Genomic DNA, 26186 nt, shown 5'->3' on the forward strand with positions numbered 1-26186 from the left:
TGAATAGGAACAGGAAATTGTTAAACGGTAACTTCTTATTTCACAGGGGTATAAATCTTAGGTAGTACATAGGCCAAATTCCCGTAGACCAAGAAATATAGCTGTAATGTGTGGCCAAAGGTTGTTGAGCTTCACAAAATGGGAAGCAGCTATAAGAAATTAGCAAAAGCATTGAAAATGCCCATTTCCACTATCGGGGCAATAATCAAGAATTTTGAGTCAACTGGAAATGTTGTGAATTAACCTGGAATAGGATTGGCTTAATTTGTAACATGAAATAACAGACTATGTTCGTTTTCAGGGGATGGAGAAAAAGACAAAAAGGATTTTAAAGAACAGCACTCTCAGTATGAAATATGACATTATGGATTTGCCTCAATTGTGTAAATTGCTTATAAATGTTAGGTGTGTGGTTAAGCTGCAATCAAAATACAATCTGCAAATGTTTGGACAGACATGACAGCTACAAATTTAGCAACTACATAATGTGTGCTTTCCAAAAAAAAGCCTGTTTGTCATATAGAGAAAAGAGTAAACATGCAGAACAACAAGTTCTTTTGTCTCCGTATAATAAAAGCCTTAGTCTTGATGGGACAAGAACGCCAACGCCTGATATTATTTTGTGTGACCCTTCAGCCTGGTACCACAGACCTGTACTATGAAAACATTAAAAAAAATGCTTTATAGCACTAAATTTACTGTCATCTTTATACTGCTCCCAGCATGCACTGGAGGCACTCCTGATTTCTCAGGTAAGAACTTTTCTAATTTGTTGTAAATATAACATGTTATAGTTATAACATCTATGTTTCCACTACAAGTTCCTTGCATAACCAGACTCTGAACGCATAGACATACTAGAGGCTGTCTAAAAGCATTCTTTTGATGTTAGACTGGGCAACTAATAAACATATCTGAAAAAAATACTTTTGAAAAATATTTAGAGATTCAGGAATCACTAGCTTAGACCAGGAGTGGTATATTTGCAGGACTCGGACATTTTGCAGATTGTGAATTTAGCCACATGTTGAGAGCGCTCTCAAAATTGACCCTGTGGAATTCCTCCAGCCAGGGCCGGCCTTAGGGGTGTGCGACCGCACAGGGCGCCATGGAAGCAGGGGCGCCTGCCCGGGACTTAACTTAAAACATTGTTGTTTTTTTTTTAAACTTTATTTAGCATCATTCATGTTAAATAAAGTTAAAAAAAAAACCGATGCTTTAATCTAAGTCCTGGGCAGGGGCGCCGAGCGGTTGCTCGTGAAGTTCTCAGCAACCGCTCGGCGCCCATTACTCTCCGTGACTCCGTCGCGGTGCCGGCATCTCATGTTGAGTGCCGGACTATTCCGGCGCTCAACATGAAATGCCGGCACCGCGGCAGAGCGAGAAGACGGATGCCTCCCGCTCTCACCGCAGGACTCCGGCAACAAGGTAAGTGGGGGGGGGGTGTAGTTTGAAGGGGCTGAGGGGGGGTGTAGTTTGAAGGGGCAGAGGGGGGTGTAGTTTGAAGGGGCAGAGGGGGGGTGTAGTTTGAAGGGAAAGAGGGGGGGTGTAGTTTGAAGGGGCAGAGGGGGTGTGTAGTTTGAAGGGGCAGAGGGGGGTGTAGTTTGAAGGGGCAGAGGGGGGTTAGTTTGAAGGGGCAGAGAGGGGGGTTAGTTTGAAGGGGCAGGGGGGGTAGTTTGAAGGGGCAGAGAGGGGGGGTAGTTTGAAGGGGCAGAGAGGGGGGTAGTGAGGGGGGGCGCCAAAGGAGTAGTCCGCACATGGCGCCACAACGCCTAAGGCCGGCTCTGCCTCCAGCAAATACGCTCAATAATACAGTGGTCCAACGTCTGCGGCAGACAACATGCTCAATCTGCATTATACAGTCTTCTGTACAAATTCACCACAAGGGACTCCACAGAAGCCCATAAAAAAACATAAGATGGATCCAGTCAAGGTATGAATGCTCATTAAATGCATTGTTTCTGTAAAGTTCCAAGTGATTATAAATGGAATTTAAAATAAAACAAAAATAACTTTGGATCAGACCAAACAAGTGGGCCCCGGTTTCCAGCCCGGTTTTACTTGAATTTAAATAAGATAAATTTAGATAAACCTGTGTCGTGTTTGCAAATGTTTGATATCCATGAGAGCAAAGTAAGCTAATTAGATTCTGCTTATCTTAGAATGCAATTATGGTTTAGTCAGGAGGAGTCTTATTTGTAAACCACATTGCTACAGGTAGTAGGTGCTTGCATTTGAAAAGCACATAAAATTAAGAATGGTTTTTCTCTTGAGTATAAAATAGGACCTCTCAAGTATTAAATGTAGGAAGCAAAGCTCATCGACACAGACCCAGTAAAGGAGTAAATACCGTGCCCTGTTAACTAAAACCTAATTAGATTATAACTTAAATGTATTCATGTTTACTTCAACATTACCTTATTCCTTAACATAGGTTATCTACAGAAGGTGCTGAAGAGCCAAACATCTCATGCCTGTGATGGAGATGCAATGAGTGTCTCCTGTCCGCACAAGACATCTATCAGCATCATGTCTGCTTTCTATGGACGTAGGATCTCAAGTCAGAATCTTTGCCCTTCCATACTTGGGGAGACGAACGAGGACATGTACTGCAGTGCCCCCACTGCCCTCCAGGTGCAAAAACATATTTTTTATAGCAATAATACCTATTTATGTATTCATGATGCTGGCCCCATGATATGCTATGCAACTGCCTAGGGTTACATTTCAGGGTCTGCAGCTACAGTGGGGCAAAAAAGTATTTAGTCAGCCACCAATTGTGCAAGTTCTCCCACTTACAAAGATGAGAGAGGCCTGTAATTGTCACCATAGGTACACTTCAACTATGAGAGACAGAATGAGAAAACAAAGTCCATAAATCACATTGTCTGATTTTTAAAGAATTTATTTGCAAATTACGGTGGAAAATAAGTATTTGGTCAATAACAAAAGTTCATATCAATACTTTGTTATATACCCTTTGTTGGCAATCACAGAGGTCAAACGTTTTCTGTACGTCTTCACAAGGTTTTCACACACTGTTGCTGTAATTTTGGACCATTCCTCCATGCAGATCTTCTATAGAGCAGTGATGTTTTGGGGCTGTCGCTGGGCAACACGGACTTTTAACTACCTCCAAAGGTTTTCTATGGGGTTGAGATCTGGAGACTGGCTAGGCCACTCCAGGACCTTGAAATACTTCTTACGAAGCCACTCCTTCGTTTACCGGGCGGTGTGTTTGGGATCATTGTCATGCTGAAAGACCCAGCCACGTTTCATCTTCAATGCCCTTGCTGATGGAAGGAGGTTTTCACTCAAAATCTCGCGATACATGGCTCCATTCATTCTTTCCTTTACACGGATCAGTTGTCCTGGTCCCTTTGCAGAAAAACAGCCCCAAAGCATGATGTTTCCACCCCCATGCTTCACCGTAGGTATGGTGTTCTTTGGATGCAACTCAGCATTCTTTCTCCTCCAAACACGACGAGTTGAGTTTCTACCAAAAAGTTCTACCTTGGTTTCATCTGACCATATGACATTATCCCAATCCTCTTCTGGATCATCCAAATGCTCTCTAGCAAACTTCAGACGGGCCCAGACATGTACTGGCTTAAGCAGGGGGACACGTCTGGCACTGCATGATTTGAGTCCCTGGCGGCGTAGTGTGTTACTGATGGTAGCCTTTGTTACTTTGGTCCCAGCTCTCTGCAGGTTATTCACTAGGTCCCCCCGTGTGGTTCTGGGATTTTTGCTCACCGTTCTTGTGTTCATTTTGACATGGGGTGAGATCTTGCGTGGAGCCCCAGATCGAGGGAGATTATCAGTGGTCCTGTATGTCTTCCATTTTCGAATAATTGCTCCCACAGTTGATTTCTTCACACCAAGCTGCTTGCCTATTGCAGATTCAGTCTTCCCAGCCTGGTGCAGGTCTACAATTTTGTTTCTGGTGTCCTTCGACAGCTCTTTGGTCTTGGCCATAGTGGGGTTTGGAGTGTGACTGTTTGAGGTTGTGGACAGGTGTCTTTTATACTGATAACAAGTTCAAACAGGTGCCATTAATACAGGCAACGAGTGGAGGACAGAGGAGACTCTTAAAGAAGATGTTACAGGTCTGTGAGAGCCAGATATCTTGCATGTTTGTAGGTGACCAAATACATATTTTACCGAGGAATTTACCAATGAATTCATTAGAAATCCTACAATGTGATTTCCTGTATTCTTTCCCCCCCATTCTGTCTCTCATAGTTGAAGTGTACCTATGGTGAAAATTATAGGCCTCTCATCTTTTTAAGTGGGAGAACTTGCACAATTGGTACTTTTTTGCCCCACTGTACTTTGGACCAAATTAAATTATTTCTGAAGAAGAAAATAAGTCCACAAGACCACCTGTGTGAACATTTAACAGTTTGCTGATTTTCTCAATTGGAAAGAATCTCTGAAAATGAGGCCACACTCCCCCCATGAAAAGGAAAAAAGCAAAGCAAAAACATTTCATCCGAAATCTGCAGGCTCTTTCACTCACACTCTCTGAATTTCTTATCGCCGTCTATTCCAACCACTTCCACGTCTTGCAGCTTTGATTCTGTGTCTAGCATTACTTTACATTTATTTATATAGTGCCAGCGGATTCCGTAGCTGTGTTACAATCAGTGAAATAATTTAAAATCACATACAATAAACTGATACAAAAGGCGAAGAGGGCACTGCTCTTCTGAGCTTACAATCTGGTCAGTGATTGAGGGAGAAGTGAAAAAAACAGGAGAGGACTGGTTGGATGGGGATGAGTTGACAGGGACCAGATAATCTTTTGGCCATGTTAAGAGGAGAGGTTGCATGCTTTTCAAAAAAGGTGAGTTTTCAGAGTGCTTTTGAAAGTGGCAAACAAGGGAGAAGGTCTGATGGAAAGGGGAAGAGAATTCCACAGAAGGGGTACAGCACAGCTGAAATCCTGAATATGGGAGTGAGAAGAGGAGACGCAAGTTATGAGAGAAACGAAGAGAGAGGTTAGCTGGAATTTGGGTATGATAGAGGTATAGGAGAGTTCAGCGTTGTTAAGGACATTATAGGTCAGGGTTATATCTTCTTGTTCTTTATCTTCTTGTTCTTCTATCGTTTTTCTTCTCTCTTCTTTCTTTGTCCGCATTACTAGTAAACTTCTTCCAAAATGGGGGAGCTCCGTGGACATCCTTTCCCCCAACCGGCATTTTGCCTTAACATAACCTTGTGTGAATTTTGGCCAAAATGGTGGAGTTTCTGGTGATTGGAGGATCAGGGGAGAGGACGTCACCGGAAGCTCCAATATTTTGTCTGAAGTTCACACAGGGTTCTCTTAGAGCAAAATTGTGAAGCTTCCATCCCCATTGATCTGTGAGACACGGAAGTGGAATTAGTCAGTAGAGAAGGTAGAGATACATTCAGAGAATATGAAAGAAAGAGAGCACGCAAATGAGAGTGTGATAGAGTGAGAGTAAATGTGGGCATTGGACAATGAATTTCAATCCAAATCTAAAATGCCCCCTTGATTTCCATCCAAAATTAACGGCCAGGAAACGGAATGCGATGTCTGAAAGAATGGGCCAAAACTAACCAAAAAATTTGTCTGAACGTTTTTGGCTCATTCGTACATGTCTAGTGAACAGTATATGCGAACATATATTTGATTTTGTTGGGCAATAGTAAAGTGTTTTTATACCAGTATTTTTCATCAATGCAAAGTAAAAGGTGACACAAAATATGCACCGTTCACTGTCTTTAATGCATATGATAGTTTAGAGATCCCTTTAAAATATTGTGCTGTTACCTTGAAAATACATGAGGTGATTCTGCAATGTTTTGTAATGTGAGAAAAAAAGAAACAAAAACTGGAGAGAGCTGCTCTTATTGTCTCAAAAATCACTTCCAGCACCAGTCAGCATGCACACCTTGGAACCCTGCTATGTGTACCCAAGAAGTATACACAACAACCTTGAACTGAGTACAACAAGAATGGACATTTTATTGTTGCAAAACATAGCCTCATATATATTCACAGAACTGCATTAGAGGCTGGGGTCCCTTCCATATGGGGTTCTAGGCTGACTGCCCGGCACCTCTGGGGACCGCAGGTGGTGACCATAGTCCAATCCACATGAATGGTACAAAGGTCCCCAGGTGCTATTTTTGTATGATCCACTGCGAGGGGAGGGAAGCCACATGCATCCCCTCCTGTATACTTCTGCTGGGGAGAGATGTCGATCTGCCACTCTCCTATTGCCAACACTTCATAGTAGGGGTAAAGCCAATGAAGCTGGGGTCACAGAAGGGAGAGGGCAGAGGCCAGTGGCATGACATGACCTTCCCGTGCGGAGGTTATAGCCGTTCACCGGCTGCCAGACAGGAGGATCCCCCGCAGCACTGTGGGGGACCTGGATCCTCCTTGGTATAATTGCCAGGTAGCAGCAGAGGTTGTCTACATGCATTGTGCAGATGTTCACAGTCTGCCCCCACTAGACACCAGGTAGTCTGAAGCACGGGGAATGCATTGGTAAGTCTGGGTGGGGGGCAGAGTGGCATATAGGGGGTATAAGGCATATCAGGGAAACAGAGTGGCATATAGGTGGGTGTAATGCATATCTGGGGTGCAGAGTGACATATAGGGGGGTATAAGGCATATCAGGGAGGCAGAGTGGCAAAAGGGGCTATAAGGCATATCTGGGGAGGCAGAGTGACAAGCTATGATCAGCTATGTATACAGTTTGTAGCTGTGGGAAATTATTTCTTCTCTGTGACCAAGATAAATGCTATAAATCACTGATAATCTCATTGGGCTCTTTTTAGAGCCACCCTTTTCATTATTAATATTTTTCCTGACTCTAGTAGTTAATATATAACTTTTCTTTATGATATTATATGGTAAGAACTATCTACCTTGTTTTATTCCCTTATAAGAAACTCTATGACGAATGCCAGAATCTACGCTCTTGCCGCTTCTCTGTAAACAGCAGGATTTTTGGATCAGACCCCTGTCCTGGGACTAATAAATACCTACTTGTGTCGTACAAATGCAAACCAGGTAAGTTTTTATCCTCTGGACAAATTATATCTAATAGAAATAAATCATGTGTTAAAATATATAATGTTTGATCTTAATGGGCCAACATTTTTGCAGACTATACAACAGGTGGTCTTTATGTTATTTTGTTCTTATACAAAATCTTCCTATTTCCTTAATCCAAGCATTGGGGTAGACCCATAAAATAAACAGCTTATTCCTGCAGTCATATTCAGGGAAAACTAATGTATTGCAGAAGTAGCCTCTTAAATGGACAGAAAGTATTAAAGTAATAACATGTATTTTATTTGTACTAGGCAGGGTCAGAAACCAATGAGCAGATTGGGGGAGGGGATCAGGACACCTAGGCAGCAGTGTGGACACACAAAGCCACGTCAGGATACCAGAATATTTACGTGATCAAACAAAGCTGGGTTAGGATACCATAATAGTGGTGCGGTCAAATGAAGCCGGGTCAGCAGGGGTGGCCCTGAACCTAAATTAAACGGCCATGCGCTGCCCACTGAGGTGGCTGATTCGGCCGCACCAGGACCGTCTTTAATGTGGGGCAAAAGCCCGCAGCACCCGCGGTGGGCCGGCCAGTCCATAGGCCGGCACATCGAGATGCCATTGCGGCCGTAAAACACGCCGGCTGCTTTAAAATCTTTAAGCGGACCATGCTCAAGGGGCACAGTCACACGGAACAGCTCCTCGTGACAGGGAGAAGAACAAAAACCATGGATGGTGGGCTGATTTGGTGGCGCAACGGGCCACTTGACTAGACTTGCCCCCTGGCCTTAGGCTGCCAGCCCTCCCCTGCAGGTCAGGATAGCAGAACAGTAGCGTGGACAAAGGAAGCTGTGTCAAGATACTGGAATAGCAACGTGGTAAACAAAGCCGGATCAGGATGCCAAAATAACAACAATACACTGCAGTAGCATAAACAGAATAACACCAGGAAAGTACCTTACAGATGTCTCTGTGCCTTTAAATCATGAACTATTCTATACTGTCTATAGACAGCAGAAGGCATCTAATAGAAGAAAACCTACTGCGCATGTGGGCACAGCGTCATTACATCACCTGCTAATACTGGCAAGGATGGATGCCAGGTGTTGTCCCTCCTTGTGGTGCTGGACACTGAGCTCCGTTATGTAAAATGGAAACTCACCTGTTTGTTGATAGATATCTTTAACTGGTTTCTTTAATCCCACAGGAAACCACAGAGTAAAAACAGTTTGTGAGAATCAACATCTAAATCTGACTTGCAAAGGTAACTCGCTACTATCAATCTACTCTGCTAGATATGGCAGAACGTTACAAAGGAAATTGCATTGTGATTCAGACAACGAAACCACTGCAGAATACGGTGAGTGTCTTGTTTATTATCATCCTTTCAATAACGTGAGTTTCAAAACACAGATTGATTTCTAGATTACAAGACGAGTGCATGAGTGGTGCAACAGAACATATAGGGTTCATGAAAAACAACTTACCGTAATTGCTAGGTCTAGGGATCTGCAACTGAGAGATACTGATAACATTATATAAATGGTAAGGACTACAGCAAGGCAAAAGGGAAGAACATGGTGTAACACATATAACAGAAAGGAATAGAACAGAAAGCAGGGAATAAGCCGAGAGGAGGGATAAGAAATTAAATACATAAAGAAGCAGAACTCAAATGCAGGTGCTATATTGAAATAAACTACAGAATATAAGATCAATAAACTTTATTTTTTAACATCAACAAATACATGATGGGATAGTACATAAAAAGCCAGCTAACACATTTTGTGGCACTCATAGCCTCTGCTTAAGGATGAGTTGGATATCAGTAGAAATAACCTTAAACTCTTATGACTGATGGTATCTTGCAATTCCCATTCTTAACGGACATTAATTAAAAACAAGATCTTATACCTCCAAGAACACTTATTCCATCAGGATGATCCAGCCTCCCACATACGAATCCACAGCCCCCTACTTATATTAGAATCGTACCATTAGCTTGCAGCATATATATTTAGATACTGAATATACAGTATGGAGACTATAAAATATAAATTATAGAAAGTTGTATAACTCCTATCATAAAGAAAGTAAATTAAGGACAAAGTACATCAAGATATATATATATATATATATATATATATATATATATATGAACATAAAAAGACTATTAACTGTTCAAAGATAACTAATATTACTATACGCTCCTTAAAAAGACATTTTGGACAATGTTATGCGTCCAACTTTGTGGGAACAGTTTGGGAAATGCCCTTTTCTATTTCAGCATGAATGTGCCCCACAAAGCAAGGCCCTAACCTCAACCCTATCAAACACCTTTGGAATGAACTGGAACGGAGATTGTGAGCTAGACCTTCTCGTCCAACATCTGTGTCTGACCTTACAAATGCTGCAGTGGATGAATGAGCAAAAATTCTCACAGAAGCACTCCAAAATCTTGTGGAAAGCCTTCCCTGTTATAGCTGCAAAGGGGGGGGGGGGCAATGTCATGTTAATGTCTATGTATTTAGAATGCATTGTCATAAGAGTGCCTGTTGGTGTAATGGTCAGGTGTCCATTTGGTGTGTGTGAGATGGTTGTGCGGGAAAATCCCAGTAGATCAGCAGTTTCTGAAATACTCAGATGAGCCTGTCTGGCAACAATAATGCCACATTCAAAGTCACTTAAATCCCCTTTCTTTCCCATTCTGATGCTTGGTTTGAACTTCAGAAAGTTGCCTTGACTACGCCTACATGCCTAAATGCATTGAGTTGCTGCCATGTGATTGGCTGATTAGCTATTTGTGTTAACAAGCAATTGAGTGTATGTGTGTGTGTGTGTGTGTGTGTGTGTGTGTGTGTATATATATATATATACCCCGGAAACAGCCAGCCTGTGCCACGTCTGCTCTGGAAACAGCCTGCCTGGGGCCCTGCTCTTGCCAGATTACGATCTAGCCAGCTGAGGGGAAAGAAGGGGTCAGTAATAAAAAGCATCTCCGGGTGAAAACAAGGGGCTTAGATTTATTTGACTTTGAATGCTTAACACACATTTTCTGGGAATGATTCCCATAAAATACTATTAGACTTCGGCGCCGGACAACTCTTCGTAGTGGGGGAAAAATCTTCGTATTCCGTGAATATTTGCCCGTTCCTGTGTTCAGTTCGGGCGAATATTCGTGTACATTCTTTGTGTTCGTTTTTTTTTTTCTTTTGTGTTCATTGTTGAACGACAAGCTGACCAAAGCAGTGGGACAAACTATCCACTTCACCTTTGACGTATGGAGCACCACTAATGCACAGCATGCCTTTCTTTCACTGACAACACACTGGTGACTGCCCACATATTTTGAGGACTATAACATTGTAGGTGGTGTAGGCACACAAGGTGACAGGAGGGATGGGGCAGAAGGATAGCAGGGTTATAGATCTTTTCTACTGCATAAGCTCTACAGATAAGCTCACATTTTGGCAGTTTTTAGGATGCTGTTGGTGCAGTGGATTGGACCACAGGTAGGCATAGCAGTAGGAATGGGACTGGTAGTGACTGGGCTGTAAACATGGTGAAAGCAGTAAGAGATGGGGACTTTTTAGGTTTGCATAGTCCAACACATATAATACATGTGGTGGTAAGGGCAGCTATTCCAACTGATGAGCAGTGTAGGCTGTTGAAACTGATTTAATAGTGTTTTAAGATTGCCAGGCAATTTTACCGCAGCATGAAGGCAAGCCAGCACCTGAGGGAAGAGCAGGAGAGGTCAGGTCCCCTGCCAGAATTCCACCCTGGACTTGATGGAGCAGATCCTAGAGTAGCAGTGACCTCTTCACTCTATGTCCTCTGAGCAGAACATTGGGGTGTCTAGCCCATTGTGCGCAGGGGAATGGTCATTAATGGGACAACCAGCTGCCTTCATTAAGATCTCAGGGATTTGACCGGTGCTGGTCAGCCATCTTATTTGTGTCTCGACACAAAGCACAGCCTCTCGCCAAGCAGCTGCAGGCTGTCGAAGGAGTACATGCTGGCCACCCTCTATGACTTAGAGGTTAAGGGCATGTTGGTCCATAGAGTACAGTATGTGAGATTCAGCACAAAAGAGGCATGCTAAGCGAAGGGGGGATGCAGGAGTTGGACATGGAAATTCCCAGCAGCAGTGCCACCCACATATCCAATCCCTTGCATACACGCAGAGCAGCTCCATTAGGTTCACTGTAGCAGTAGGCATTTGGGCATAGGCCCTTGATAGTTTAGTGGTACCACCCAAGCTCCCCAAAGTTAGACTAGCACCTCTGAAATGGTCAAAGCCTACGATGAGGAACTGGCACTACCTCCTACTACTGACCCTCTAAGATATTGAGACCAGAATGCTGTTATCTAGGGTCAGAAAGTAGGAAAACTACACTGTAGGGCTGAAACAACTAATCGATAAAATTTAATTATCGATTAATCGAATCGATTTTTATCGATTATAAAAATATTATAATCCGACCTCAAACAGAGATTGGATTATAACACTAGAATCCAGATCCCCCGCAACGCTGCAGGGGACCTGGATTCCCCTCACTGTCGGCCGGTCTCACACTTCCGTCTCTCTCCCCCTCCCATACACCCCTCTGACTCCTCCCCCCTCCCATACATCACTCTGCCTCTCTACCCGGCTCCGTTACTGACTTCATAGAAGCCTCAGCGTAAGTGAAGGGCAGTAACGGAGGCTGTCTGTGCGCATTGTTTAGACCCCCACCGGCTGACAGGGGATCATCCTCTCTGTCAGCCGGTGGGGGTCTGCATCGCACAGACAGCCTCCGTTACTCACCTTCACTTACGCTGAGGCTTCTATGAAGCTGCAGTGAAAGTTCCTGTCAGTAACAGAGCCGGGTAGAGAGGCAGAGTGGTGTATGGGAGGGGGGAGGAGTCAGAGGGGTGTATGGGAGCCACCCTCCCATACACCACTCTGGCTCCTCCCCCTCCCATACGGCACTCTGCCTCTCTACCCGGCTCCCTGGTGTCTTGTGAACCTCCGTGGCTGACAGGAGGCAGAGTGGAGTATGGGAGGGGGGAGGAGGCAGAGTGGAGTATGGGAGGGGGAGGAGGCAAAGTGATGTATGTGAGGGGGAGGAACCAAAGTGATGTATGGGAGGGGGAGGAGGCAGAGTGGCGTATGGGAGGGGGCAAAGTGGTATATGGGAGGGGGAGGAGGCAAAGTGATGTATGGGAGGAGGCAGAGTGGTGTATGGGAGGGGGGAGGAGGCAGAGTGGTGTATGGGAGGGGGGAGGAGGCAGAGTGGAGTATGGGAGGGGGGAGGGGCCAAAGTGATGTATGGGAGGGGGCAGAGTGGTGTATGGGAGGGGCAGGAGCAAGAGTGGTGTATGGGAGGGGGGAGGAGCCAGAGTGGTGTATGGGAGGGGGAGGAGCCAGAGTGGTGTATGGGAGGGGGGAAGATCCAGAGTGGTGTATGGGAGGGGGAGGAGCCAGAGTGGTGTATGGGAGAGTTATAGTGGTGTATTATGAATTTCAGGGCATATAGGGGGTATAAGGCATATCGATATTAGGCATATCAGGGGGGCATAAAACATATCTGAGGGTAAAAGGTATATCAGGGGGCTCAGTTGCATATCACTGGCATATAAGAGGTATAACGCATATATGGGGGCAGAGTGGCAAGCTGGGGGTCAGATGTGCATAACTGGGGGCAGTTTGGTAAATAAAAAAAATGTAAACAAGGCTTTTTTTCTCATAGTTTTTATTAAATATGAAAAATAGTTAACATATGAATTAATATTTACTAATAACTTTGTATTAAAACCTAGTTTGAGAAACACTGTTTGGGTTCTTGTAGCTTTTATTATTATGTCAGTAAAATAAGAAGGTGAATAGCGAGAGGCCATTTTTTATTACATTATTTTAAAATGAAAAAAAATTAAATTTTTTTATCCGATTAATCGATTAATCGAAAAAATAATCGGCCAACTAATCGATTATTAAAATAATCGTTAGTTGCAGCCCTACTACACTGTCTCTGACAGTCTCCTTTTAATTTGTAGAGCCAGTGCGGCAAGTATTGGAGCGGAGGGTGTGATTGAATGCCAGGGAGTGTGAGGTGGCGCCAGGGTCCAATTAATATTAGGTGGCCCTGCAAACAGACTAAAAATGCAGAGGTTAATTCTTTACTAGCTGTGCTGCAAGTGTTAGCTATATTTTTGCTACATTGTATTCAGGGGAGACTACCTGCTCCCTGAATTCCACTTCAAATTCAACAAAACTCTCTGCAAGCACTATTAGGCTAGGTTTCCACTTGTTTTTTTTGGCTAAAAACGCCCATAAAAACGCCAATTCAGCCACACGGCGTTTTTTTTGTGAAAAAACGCTGCAGCCAGATGTTAGCTGTTCTTCAATAGGAAATCGCACAATGCCATATCCACTTGGCGTTTTTCTCTTTGGCGTTTTTTCAGTCCTCTTTGGCGTTTTTCAAAATCGCAGCATGTTGACACTATGGCGTTTTTTGCAAGGAAATCTTGGCGTTTTTCTCCAATAGAAGTCTATGGGAGAGAAAAAACGCCATGAAAAAGCCATGTGGGTTTTTTGCCTTGGCGTTTTTTATGGTGTTTTTTTCCACAGTTACAATGCAGAGGATGGACCCAGTATATGTGTGTCCTATGAGAAATAGGCTGGAAACAAACAGTTTCACACAAAACAAAGTTCATATTGAATTTTACACCATTTGGAACAAACATGCCATTACAAACAAACATACCCGACGCATCAACTGGATCCTGCGTGCCAAAAGCAACAGCAAACAATTTGCACCATCATTTGGGGCCAATCTTCCTAGAGGAGCAGACATTCGGAATAAAGCATGCCTTACAAACCACAGAAAAGAGACAAAAGGGTCCGCCGGGGCGTGTTTAAGTAGAACACTACCAAGTAAATGACATCAGGAGGGGGCATATACTTGCCATTTATCCTAATCCCTTTTAGCTGGGTGAAACCTCTAACTTGTAAAGGCTGGAAAAACTGCCTAAGGTCAAAAAAGCAATTTCCACAGAAAGGCTAAAACGCCAGAAAAAACTCCAGAAAAAACGCCAAAACGCAGGAGAATGCAGTGGCAGTTTTCTTGGCGTTTTTCATCAAGAAAATAACGCAGGACAAAAACCCAAGTGGAAACCTAGCCTTACACTGGGTTTGTCATTGAGGAGCCAGTTAGGATGACTTCTGTCAGAGAGGAGACCAAACTGTCAGAATAAAACCTTCTGCCTGCAAAAATGTCTCGTCGTAGGTATGCTCAGCGTAACCAACCAGCAACCAGATTGACCTTTAAAAAAATGTCAAGCCATAAAATACTGATCACTTAGCAACTCTAGTTGTATCAATGCACGTTTTACTTTTCCCCTTCTTCAAGTAACACTATACATTACTTATGCTTTTATAGAATGTTATACTCAGACAGCTTTTAGAAAAGTCTCAAGAAGATGTCACCGCCGACACAACTGCTCTATCGGAGCTGACATTCAGACTTTTGGTGATCCCTGTTTTCCAGGAGTAATGAAACATTTGACTGTCTCATATACATGCGGTAAGTGCATTTGATCAAATAATCATTATATGTAACAAACTGAATAATTGGGTCTTGTCACTAAGCACCACATGTTCTGGTGTTAATATTTAACATCCAATTACGTCAATTCACATATTGTCAGTTGGGGTAAAAACATCAGAATCCATTGTTGCTCTTGCACAGATATAATGGGCTTGATTCAATAACCCCTCCAAACCTTATTTGTTTTTAGATGATTATTGCATGGTGTCTAATTCAATTACCTATCAATAATCTAATTCTTAGTCTAAGAATTTGCACTATGACTGCTAAAACACAGAAAACATTTGCGCTTGGGATTCAATGGATGTAATGTTTTTTTTGCCTTAATCATTTACACACATTTAATTACTACTTGCATATGAATTCTAAACTTTTGGTAAGTAAATATGATAATGCGGTCGGTTAATGGGAAAGTATTTGTCTTGTTTCAGCTTCAGTTCACATCAAGAGCATCTGGACACATTTGTATTATCTTAATTGGGTCTAATTGTTCAATTACTTTCTTCTGAATTATCTACCTAGAGGTTTACTTTTTGGTGATTGTTAATTAATAATAGTTCATTATTTCTGAGGACATTTTTGAGTTACGATCATTTAAACCCACACAATGGCCATATTTCTTGACTATGTCGCCTGTCCTAATTGTTTTTTCTCCAAAATTATAGAAACAGTATGGGCCATTAAATCGGACTCAGTATGCCTGGGCTCAGTCTGCATATTTATTCCAACTAGGTTACAAGTTATATTGCATGTTTGTAAAGGTGTTATGTAGTCAGGGGAAGGCTGGCCCTCCTCTGTAAATGGGTTTTCTATGAGTTTTGCTCATAATGTTCATCTGTATGTTTCTTGACCACAGTTCCGAGGCGTCTTCTGGAAGAGGTTGGGGACTCATCTTCAGATCCTTTTTCTCTTTCAGATTTCAGTCATGGTAAGAGCATGCCATATTTTATAGAAGTGATCACTTTAGTTCTGTCTGGTCACTACTTGGCTATGCCAGGCATGAGTTAAATAATTTTACACTGCAGTGGCAAAGGGTATCAGCTAGTTCTGTTTATTAAGCACAGGGAGTTTTCATGTTGTAAAATAGGGCATATTTCAAACTGTTAAATTGGAGGTAAAGTATTAGGTTAAATGTATTTTATGGATAGTGCATTAGTCAAAAACAAGATAGATTTGAATACAAGATTCATGATAACATATAGGCCTATGATCCCAAGCTATAGATCTTAAATCAATAAGAAGTACACAGGGCAGTCTTAACAATAAGCATCTCTTTAACCCCTTTGTGCCACTCAGGATTACCCCTCAATTTACACTCCCTGTCTCCTCCCTTGAAATTATATTTTCTCCCAACTTCTCTTCTAAGTAAATACTTTCTCCTGTATTCCCTCCTATTTTCCCCATGCAATTTCTGCTTTTCCTGCTATCTTACCATTCATAGCGCAGGTAGGGTCCAGTACTTGATTAAGACTCTGCCACATGGATTTTTGATGCCACACAATATCAGCTTGTCAATCAGGTGCTTGCAAGCAGTGGGAGCTACCACATATCAGTTTAGGGTCATATAACATAGTATTATGTGATCCTGCTGTACAGCTGTCTACCAAAGGCAGTAACTCTGCTGCTTCTGCCATGCAGCCAGTGGAGCAGCCAGATTATCCATCAGTACAGTACAAATATTTATATAATTTAAAGTGTGACAGTTTCCCTTCACAGTGACTTCTAAGTACATTGCATATTGTGTGACTTTTGGGAATTTATTGCAACATGAATACATCAAAATATTAAATTGTTTAGACATACTTAGATTCTGGAATATAAAATGCAATTGAAACTGCCAACACACAAGCCAACAGCATACTCTCACATACTCTTTAGCACCATTCCTAAAATGTTGAGGTAAAAAATTATATACATTTTTGGCCCATTTGTTTTTGGACAACAAATTCCATTTCCTGCCCATTCCTTTTGGATGAAAATTTAAAATTCAGGAACCAAATTTGTTGTCCGACACCCACATTTACTCTCACACTCTCCTTTTCGTTCACTCTCTCGTGTTTTCTGAATGTCTCTCTGCATTCTCTGACGACTCATTCCGTTTCTGTGTCTCGCATCTTCTTCTCTTCCTTTCTCCTCTCTTATGTCACAGCAAGCACCGTCATTCTGCCCTCACGTAAACTGAGGACAATATGGCGGCGCTTGTGGGAACATCCTCTCCCTCATTTGGAGGATGGGTAGAGGACGTATATTGCCCTTTCGTTGTCCCTTTCAGTGGCGTCCTCTTCCCCAATTAGAGGATTGGGGACGATTTCACTGCACGTTCCCACCTAGTTGTGTCCGCAGAGATGCGGACAAAGAAAGGAAATACCAGATTTAAGATGGAATGGAGAAGGGATATGAAGAAGTTGCTCGACAGAAGCGGTCAGCAGAGAAGGTAGAGAAACATTTAGAGAGCTTGAGAGAGAGTGAATGAGAATGCGAGTGTGATAGAGTGTGAGTGAATGTGGACCCACAAATTTAGAAAAATTCAGAGCGATTTGATCTGTTTTCGTCAGATTCGATTCTGGCCTCGTTTTAGGGGCTTCATACAAATCGCTGAATTTAACAAATTTGGTAAATTTGCAATTCGTGCGAATCAGAATGTACAAGTCTAATAGTTATCCTTTGTGGCACTATTTTTATTATTTATTATTATTATATATAGTTTATATAGTACCATCATATTCTGCAACACACTGTTGTACTGTGAGCAAACCCGATGTAACAAGTGGTGCACCACAAAGCATTGTGGGCTTACAAAAACAAAAGCTGAAGAAGGTCTTGCTTCCAATCTACAAGGAGGTGTGCGATTATTTGCATACAAGGTGAAAGTGCATATGCCTAAGGCGGGCCAGCTACACAACTGTACTCCATTGTTTAAAAAATGTGAATAAGCTGATTTAAGAGTAATACTTGGAGCCAAAGAGTAAAGCGCATGACTGCAGACACCTAAGAGAAGACTAAGAAAGTTAAAGCAGTGGTAGGAGGTAAGTAAATTGGTAGGCTTTCTTGAAGAGGTTTAGAGATTTTCTAAAGCACTTGAGACTAGGGGAGGGTGTTGCATAGGATCGGTCCAAAAAAGCGCGGGGACCATTCTATTACCTGCTTAGTTTAAGCTATTTGACATAGGACAGATGTATTTTAGTGTTTGTATTTGAACAAATGCCTAACTACTGGTACTTTGTTGTAAAACAAATCTAGAAACTCTAGATTTAATTATTTCTTGTACTACTTTGAACTGTGCCCTTGCCACAGGTGGCTGGTACAAAGGTCCCAGACGCTTCAGAGTCACTGCAAATATGATGATTCTTAACAGCTGCCTGGAAACCTTTACACTAACTCATGGTAGGTGACTGTGGGATTATTTTTGTGCTCAAAACTGAAATGATATATAAAGTCAGATATATAGAAGCCAATCTACTCCCCCTGATAAGAGATCCAAACAGATAATTAGGCCAATAGAAAAAAATGGAGATATCCCGATGGGGAAGAATAAACACAGTGAAGGCTTACGCTATGCCCAAAGTGGTTTATTTATTAAGAATGATCCCTTTGAAAATCCCTTGCAGTTGGATCAAGATGATTCAATTTGCTTTTAATAAATGTATTTGGGCAGGCAGACGCCCTAGAATTTCAATTAACATACTTGCAAGAAAGAAGAAACCGGGGAGCCTGGGAAGCCCTCTGTTACACGATTATGGAAAGGCAGCGTTACTATCCCATTCAATTATCTCCCAGTCTCGCTGGACAGAGGAGGGGAGATGGTTTAATTTTGAATCTGCAATGGGGGTTGAAGGAAGGGATATCTTATCACACTTCTGGCAACTTGACGATAAAAAAAAACATTAAAAGGGACAATGTGTGCATGACCTTGGGACATATCCTAGAGGAATGGAGACAAATAAAGAGACAACTCCTCCCAATAAAGGTGATCTAGACCTAAGAATTTGGTCACAAAAAGGTATTACTAACATCTCCGACCTAATTGATTGAAACAATATGAAAACCTGTCATTCATTGGATGAAAAATATGGTTTACCTTCGGGGCAACTGTTCAATTTTTGGAGGGTTAAAAATGTGATAGAGAGACATCTCTTTAGAGGCAATAGATGCCAAAGCATCTTAAACCTAGAAAACCTGCTGGTGTCAAAAGTACATAAAAAACCTATGAGCAGTTGTACAGAGGTAATAAATTTGAGTAAAAAAAAAAGAACACTTCACACCAGCACTTGATAAATGGGCAAGAGATTTAAAAGTTGTTATCCCAGGAAAAGACATATATAAGGCATTTGACCAGATGTGCAGCGCAATTCACTGCCTGAATCTCTGCGAGATTCAATTTTAAATTATTAACAGATCGTATTTAGTGCCCACTCGACTGGCCAAAATGCTTCTAGGCTTTCCAACCACATGTATCCAACCACATCCCTGTAGAAACTATTAAGAAGTGTTTTTGTTAGCTCCCCTGAATTGGCTATTCTCCACTTAAATATCCTGCCTTAAAAAAGATCGAAAAAATAGATGGAAGCAAAAATGTCTATTGCAAAGAATTTGAGGTCACAAGAGGTTAACCCCTGGATGAAAATCAAAGCACAAATAATCCATCAGTGTAAAATGGAGAGAGGTATCGCCTTAAATTTCGAATGGGGTAATTAAAATTATCGGGAGTGGGATAATTGGATAAGAAAACTCAAAACTCTATAATGGTATTGTAATTGTAATAATTATTTAAAAATATAAATAAAAATTTATTCCAATATTTTGTGCAATAAAAATAAGAAACAACAATAAAAACAATTAAATTAGATTGAACGTATAATAATGGGATCAGCCATAAATATGTGCCTATTTTTTTTTATGTCTATGTTTGTGGCTTTTGCCTTCTTCTGATTTGCTTTATGTTTTATTGCATGCAATAGGACTATGATTACATACCCTTTTGCAAAGAAATGTCTTATGTAATAAGAACAAAATAAAAAAATATGTATATATTTTGCCTTTCAAAGTGGTAGGCATGTTGTGTAAATCGAATTATACAAACCTCCATCAAATCCATTTTAGTTTCTTGTAATGCAATAAAAAAAATAGGAAAAAAATAGGAAAAATCCCAAGGAGGGGGGAACACTTTTGCAAGGCACTGTATTTACATACTAACATACCCACACACACACGCTAACATAGCCAGCCAAAGATACACGTTCACACACGCACACAAATATACCCAGACACAAGCATACCTACCCAGACAAAGACACATGGTCACACACTAAAATATCCAGACACACTCAAACATACCCAAAGACACATGTTCACACACACTAACACACCAAGACACATACACACTACCATATCCAGACAGACACACATACATACCCACAAAGAAAAGGAATACCAGCACTCCAAACAGCTTCCAGTCTCTAGGACACTTTATTAAGTGAGAACAAACAAAAGCAACGTTTCGGCCAAACAGGGCCTTTGTCAAGCATTTAACGACACATACATACCCAGACACACACAAGAAGGAGTGGGTCTTACACCACCTTGTTCCGAAGTAGAAAAGGATGTCATCATTAACAATCTTGATGATCACAATGACCTGGATTTAGAAATTTGGAAAATGGAAACTCTTAGAAGCAGCACATGTCCAATTCCCAATCCATTGTACCCAAGTAGAGCAGCACTAGATTCACTGGATCAGCAGCTATGAAGAACTGACGCTACCTCTTACTACTGACCCTCTAATTTATTGGGACCAGAAAGCTGTTATCTGGCCTGACCTCTCCTTGGTGAACCAGTAAGCTACTTTCATGGTAAACCACCAACAAGAAGGTTTTCTCATTGATGGGCAACATACTCAACCTCCACAGAACACAGCTCTCCTCAGCAAAACACAAGGGCAAATGCAGGCTGCAGGCTTATATAGGCCAGAGCAAGGTGGAGCTTCAAAGAACCGCCCACAATCAAAGGTGAAAAGACAGAAAGCTCACACTAGAGCAACTGTGACATGCACATGATAATTGTTGAGTTATTTGCCAGGTCTGTAAGTAGAGCTGGTCATAAAACTTAGTGGTCAGGTCTTTCATGCAACTCATTTGAGTTAGTTGTCTCAAGTCTTTTGAATTTAGTGTGTTCTTGTTCTACAAACTTCCTCTTGTGAAACTGAGGTGATTTTGTTAAGTTGCAAATTTACCGAAGCAAAAAGCTCAGAATTTTGGTCCAACATTCGCAGGTCCACATTCATTAACACTCTCTCACACTCTCATTCTTATACACTCTCTAAATGTTTCTCTATCTTCTCTGCCGACCATTTCCGCTTCTGCAGACCACTTCTGCTTCTGCATCTTCTACTGCATCTTCTTCTCTATCTTATTCTGCTTCTGCATCTGCTTCAATCTTCTATATTCTATTTTCAATCCTTAATCTTCTCTCTTTGTGTAAATCTCTGCGGACATAACTCGACAACTTCTGCCAAAATGGTGTCACTGGTGTCACCCCCTCCATGGGGGAAGAAGACACCACTGAAAGCACCAACTGAGGTGACGTCCTCTCCCGATCCACCAATTGGGAGAGAGGATGTCACTGCAAGCGCGGACACATTGCCCTCAGTTTACGCCTGTGAGACATACCTTCCCAAGCCCATTTTGGACAAAATGTAATTTTGCCCTCCTATTCTGCACTGGCCAGGGGACCCACGCCAAAGCTGTGACAAAACAAAAACAGGCATATCCCAATGCTAGAGAGAAAACAGAACTCCTTACCACATTAAACAGCATAATACAAATAACAAACATTCATAATTTATTCAAGCCATGCCATGGTACAGGTGGGAGGCAACAGTTGTCACCTAGCTGCTGCTCCAAGGGAGCTTTGCCCCTTAATTTAACCCTTTGGCTGCACCATTCCATACTTCCCAACTTCTACCCTCGGTGAATCGGGACACCGGAGGGCGGAACTTGGGAGGTAGAATGTCACTGAAACTGGCAGCACTACTGTTTATGTGCACAATTCTGCTAATGCGCAGTATGCATTCTCTGATTGTGACCGCGTATTTGCAGTCCTTAATCCCACTGTATCACATCTTCACCCATTCCTGACCTACTACTACAAAAAAAGATGATACATCGCTTTCCCAGCTAACTCACACATTGCAGTGCAACTTGAGTGTGGCACAAAAGGAAGTAATAGATGAAGCAATTGCACAGAATTGACAAAAATTAAATACATAAACCACTCTCAAAACACTTAGCCATGGCTGGTTTACAGCTGAGTATTATGACACTTTACAAGTGCATACTTTGCAAAATAATGGCAAGTAGACTGTAAATAAATCTTACCTACTCTACTAACCCATCATAAAATTCATTTGTGAGAGGCAAAAACTCAGTAACAAGAGTACTTGTTGCCATGGTTGTAGCATCAAAATAAACTCCAGGTGACAAAATGCTGCTAAGTCTCAAGAAAGAAAAAAAGGCACTTAAAATTTAGGTATTTTGGTCAAATAGTTAGAGACGTCATATGAAATCTCACAACCAACCACACAAATGGCATTGAACCACGCCACATTTTGTTGAAGAAGGCAGTGTGCAAGAAGTAACAAAGTCAATTTCCAAATTTATAGTAGTTATCAAAAGAGGAAGAAGCAGACCAACAATTAAAACATGGAAAAAACAAAACTGAAACTAAAGCTTTCATGGCAACCCACAGTACTTCATTCCTTCCTGAAAAATCAAATTTTCAGTGTGCAAAACCCATTTTCCCAGTGGTGTGGAGAAAGGATTGCAATACTGAAGCACTACCTTGCAAAAAAAAAATGAAAGGACAAATAGCCAAACCTATGTATACGATTGTTTGCATCGCTCCAAGTGCAGAGTAATGCTACGTCAATACGATCAAAGTTTACAGCTCCAGATAGGTTACTTATCCTCAGTGACACACCGCTCATATTCCACAAGCAAATTATAAACATTTGCTAGGTATAAGTTTTTAGCATCTGGAATTGATATGCCTCAAGTTGGGACGCCCTCCCATCCCATTCTGCTGAATGCAGTTTGTTCCAATTAGCTCTCATAGGGAAAATTCTACTGTCCTGACCTGCAGTTGAGAACTGCTCACAGTGCAAATGAGCCAAATATCCCCAGCAGCTACAGGCAGGTACCGTGTGTGTATGCAGTGCATGTACAGATGTGTAATGTTTCTGTGTGTAGTTTTTTACTATATGTGTCTGTTCTCTGTGTGCATACTGTGAGTGTCTCTTTTAAAATAACTACAATTAAGATGCAGGTCCCTCCAATATAAAATACACATCAAAAAAGCAGTAGCTAAAATAAATTGAAATGTGGAGAGTTTCATAATTCATTAATATCACCTATGTTTTAGAGGAGGTTTAGTCTGCTTTATAGGATTACCACTAGGCTAATGAACCAGATTCTTGTGCAAATTACCCTAAAATAGGGTAATGACCAAGTTTTCAAAATTTCTAAAATTAATTCGAAATGCTTCCTTAATATTGGCTTCTCATATTAACATGATTCTTGGGACCACATACAGTAAATTGGCATGGCATATGTTAAGACAAATATATCTGTAACAAATTAAAATTGCTGCATATTTTAAGCCATTAAAACAGATCGGACACTTTACCCAATCCTACATTTAACAGTTGTATACATCAGATAAATATTGTGATTGTGTTTACAGTTTAAAATAAGCAATATGCAGTATTTCAGAATTTTTGTCACTGGTAACCACAGCCTCATGTCATTGTTTACTGTTGTCTAATCAGGATGTTGTTGTCTTTCTATTCCCAGATGTGCCAGAGAAGCTAGCACTTTATTTTCTTTGTGGAGTATCTACAGGTTTAGTTATTCTAATATTAATTTTTACCCCAAAAGTAATGTTGCTTCGGGACATTAAAAGGTTTTTTTTTGATACTCAAAATTATGATGAGCAAGTGAATGGAGAATTAAAAATGGTGGCGCTTAGAATAAGAGATGATGGGAATAATGAAGATAGCTCTTCTGAATCCTCCTTCTTACGAATTGGCAACAACTATAACTACTCCGACAACATATTCAGCCCTGAGTTAACTGCTGCACTGGAAGGTGTGAAAGAAGTTAAGGGCCAGGAGACTAGTGATATTTGGCTGCACAAAGAAAACCATCTTTATGCTACCAATGATATCACAGAGACCAACTAGTATTTCATGGATCTAACAATTGATATGTATTCTTTTCTTTTTACTTACATATGTAGTCCACCATATTTAATCATTACTATAGTTCTAGCATACTGTATTTGTGCAACCCATACTAACAATTAAAGAAACAATGCAAATTTTTAATTCACTGTGACTAGAACTTGCTAAATCACTCATGGTTTAAAATGCAAGAATCCTCTTTTCCATCAGCACTTGGTATCCTGTGGCATTTTCTAAATGTGAATATGAATTCAGCATGATAAATCAGAATCAAGGTAAAATAAGAAGCTTAAACAAATACAGTTTCAAGTATATACATTTTTTGCATGATCAACCTCATCAGCAATTATTTTTTTCTATCAATTTATATTGCTCTACAACAAAGGTCTTATATTTTACTTATGGAAATCAAATAGAATAAATTATATGGATCTTTAGCAAGAAAACAGTCTAAATGATAGAATGCAGGTATTATGGACTCACTCAGGTGAAAACAAGAAAACACCTAAAGAAAAACTCTTAAGTTACAAATGGCATGTTTGAGAATCCAAAATATATGATGTTTTCTATCCTCAGACACAATTGCTGTTAATGTTAGCAGGGGCGGCCCAAGACAAAATGCCGCCTGCGCCCCTGCCGCCCCCCATTATCTACCCTTACTCTACCCCCCCCTTGTACTTTCCTTTCAGCAGTCCTGCGGCGAGTCTCCCTGTTCGGTCTTGATGCCGGCTTGTAATGCTGAGCGCCGGAAATGACGCCATCTTCCGGCGCTCAGCATTACAAGCCGGCACCGAGACTGAACAGGGAGACTCGCCGCAGAGGAGAGAGAGAGGGGCGCCTAGCGGGTACTGACAACTTGGTAAGCGAAAACCACTCGGCGCCCCTCTCTCTCTCTTCCGCTTTAAAAAAAAAAAAGTGCCGCCTGGAGCAGTTGCCCCACTCGGCTCCATTGTCGGGCAGGCCCTGAACGTTAGTACATTTGCGCATAACTATACAAAACAGAACACATTCATTTTGTATCAGAATTTTAAAAGGGGTAAACTGGTGACAGGGTCATGGGCGGCCAAGGCTCATTGGTGCACGGGGCAAAGGCTGGCACGTCTGGTGAAATCCAGACAAGCTACTGTTGCTCAAATTGCTGAAAAAGTTAATCCTGCTTGTGACAGAACCCTCCATCACTGGGGCCCCTGGAGAGGCCTGAGAGCCAGCCTCCTCCCTATCGACTATGGGCCCAGGCCTTGTAGAGACTTCTGTGTGTGAATACAGGGGTTCAGTTTCTGCTGATGTTCCCCATGTTTTAGCACTCAGTGTCTCAAAACTGTAACGTCAGCTGGACATCCTGTGGTAGGAAGAAGGCTGATTGTCTTAGCATTGTTAATTGTATAGGTGTGAAGTGTTTCCCCTGTTATTGTGGGAGTTAGCCCTTGTCTTAAGGTATGACTAGGTGTCACTGCTGCATACCTAATTATCAATTACATAACAGGTAGTTGTTAATCCTGTGAGCTCCTGTTATCCCTGTGTCCTGGCCATTGTCAAGCCAATTATATGTCTATCGTCATTCCACGTCTACGTCCCCAGTTAATGTAATTATTTATGTCTCGTGTCATCCTGTCCTTCCCCCGGATATTGTGTTGCAGGATTTGATCTAATTACTTCCTTCCTGACATGGTAATTAGATCATGTGATATTTGTCTTGCCCCTTTTCTACTTGTGTATATATAACTCTGTATTTGGCTTTAATAAATGAGTCCTGTTTTCACCTCAACATGAGTGTTGCCTGATGTTTGGGGTGGGCTGTAGCCACGCTGTGTAGCTAAGCTTTGGATAGCCACAGTGCCAATGCAGCTTCGGTGCAGCGACGTCCCCCCTTCTATCTACAACGCTGGTTCTGCCCAGCACTGAAGGGGTTACTTGTTGGTGTCCCGTCAGGAGGAAGCAATGTTTGGCGGGGTACAGGTCGGTCCCGTCACACTGCTTCTGATACAAAAGGTGCCAGAACACACAGTGCATTGCAGTTTGTTGCAGAGTGGGGGTGCGTAGCCACAGACCAGTCAGGGTGCCCATGCGGACCCCTGCCCACTACCGAAAGCGCCTACCATGGGAATGTGAGCATAAAAACTGGACCACGGAGCAAATGAAGAAGGATGCCCAGGTGTGTATGCTTCTCTAACCTGGAGAACACAGGGCACCAGGATGTATCCATGGAGGTCCCATCTCGTAACTTACAGAAAGATCTGCTGCTAACGTCTTGGTACCAGATACCACAGCACACCTTCAGAGGTCTAGTGGACCACACCCAAATTTAAAGTCACATAACAAG

At 41.8% G+C, this 26186-nt stretch overlaps 1 protein-coding gene across 1 annotated transcript; it reads left to right on the forward strand.

Annotated features, from left to right (window-relative positions):
* Window positions 1–676: 676 nt before the first annotated feature.
* LOC149282306 (protein eva-1 homolog C-like) lies at window positions 677–23866 on the forward strand. The gene is made up of 8 exons (XM_089498367.1): window positions 677–752; window positions 2435–2634; window positions 6928–7051; window positions 8247–8399; window positions 14464–14607; window positions 15488–15559; window positions 17926–18015; window positions 23478–23866. Exons 1-8 carry the CDS (start codon window positions 677–679, stop codon window positions 23864–23866), a joined length of 1248 nt encoding a protein of 415 aa, XP_089354493.1.
* The last annotated feature ends 2320 nt before the right edge of the window (window positions 23867–26186 follow it).

Source organism: Sceloporus occidentalis, unplaced genomic scaffold (genome assembly GCF_023333645.1).
Source record: "Sceloporus occidentalis isolate IW3139 unplaced genomic scaffold, rSceOcc1.0.p SCAF_119, whole genome shotgun sequence".
In the NCBI taxonomy this organism is placed as follows: Eukaryota; Metazoa; Chordata; class Lepidosauria; order Squamata; family Phrynosomatidae; genus Sceloporus; species Sceloporus occidentalis.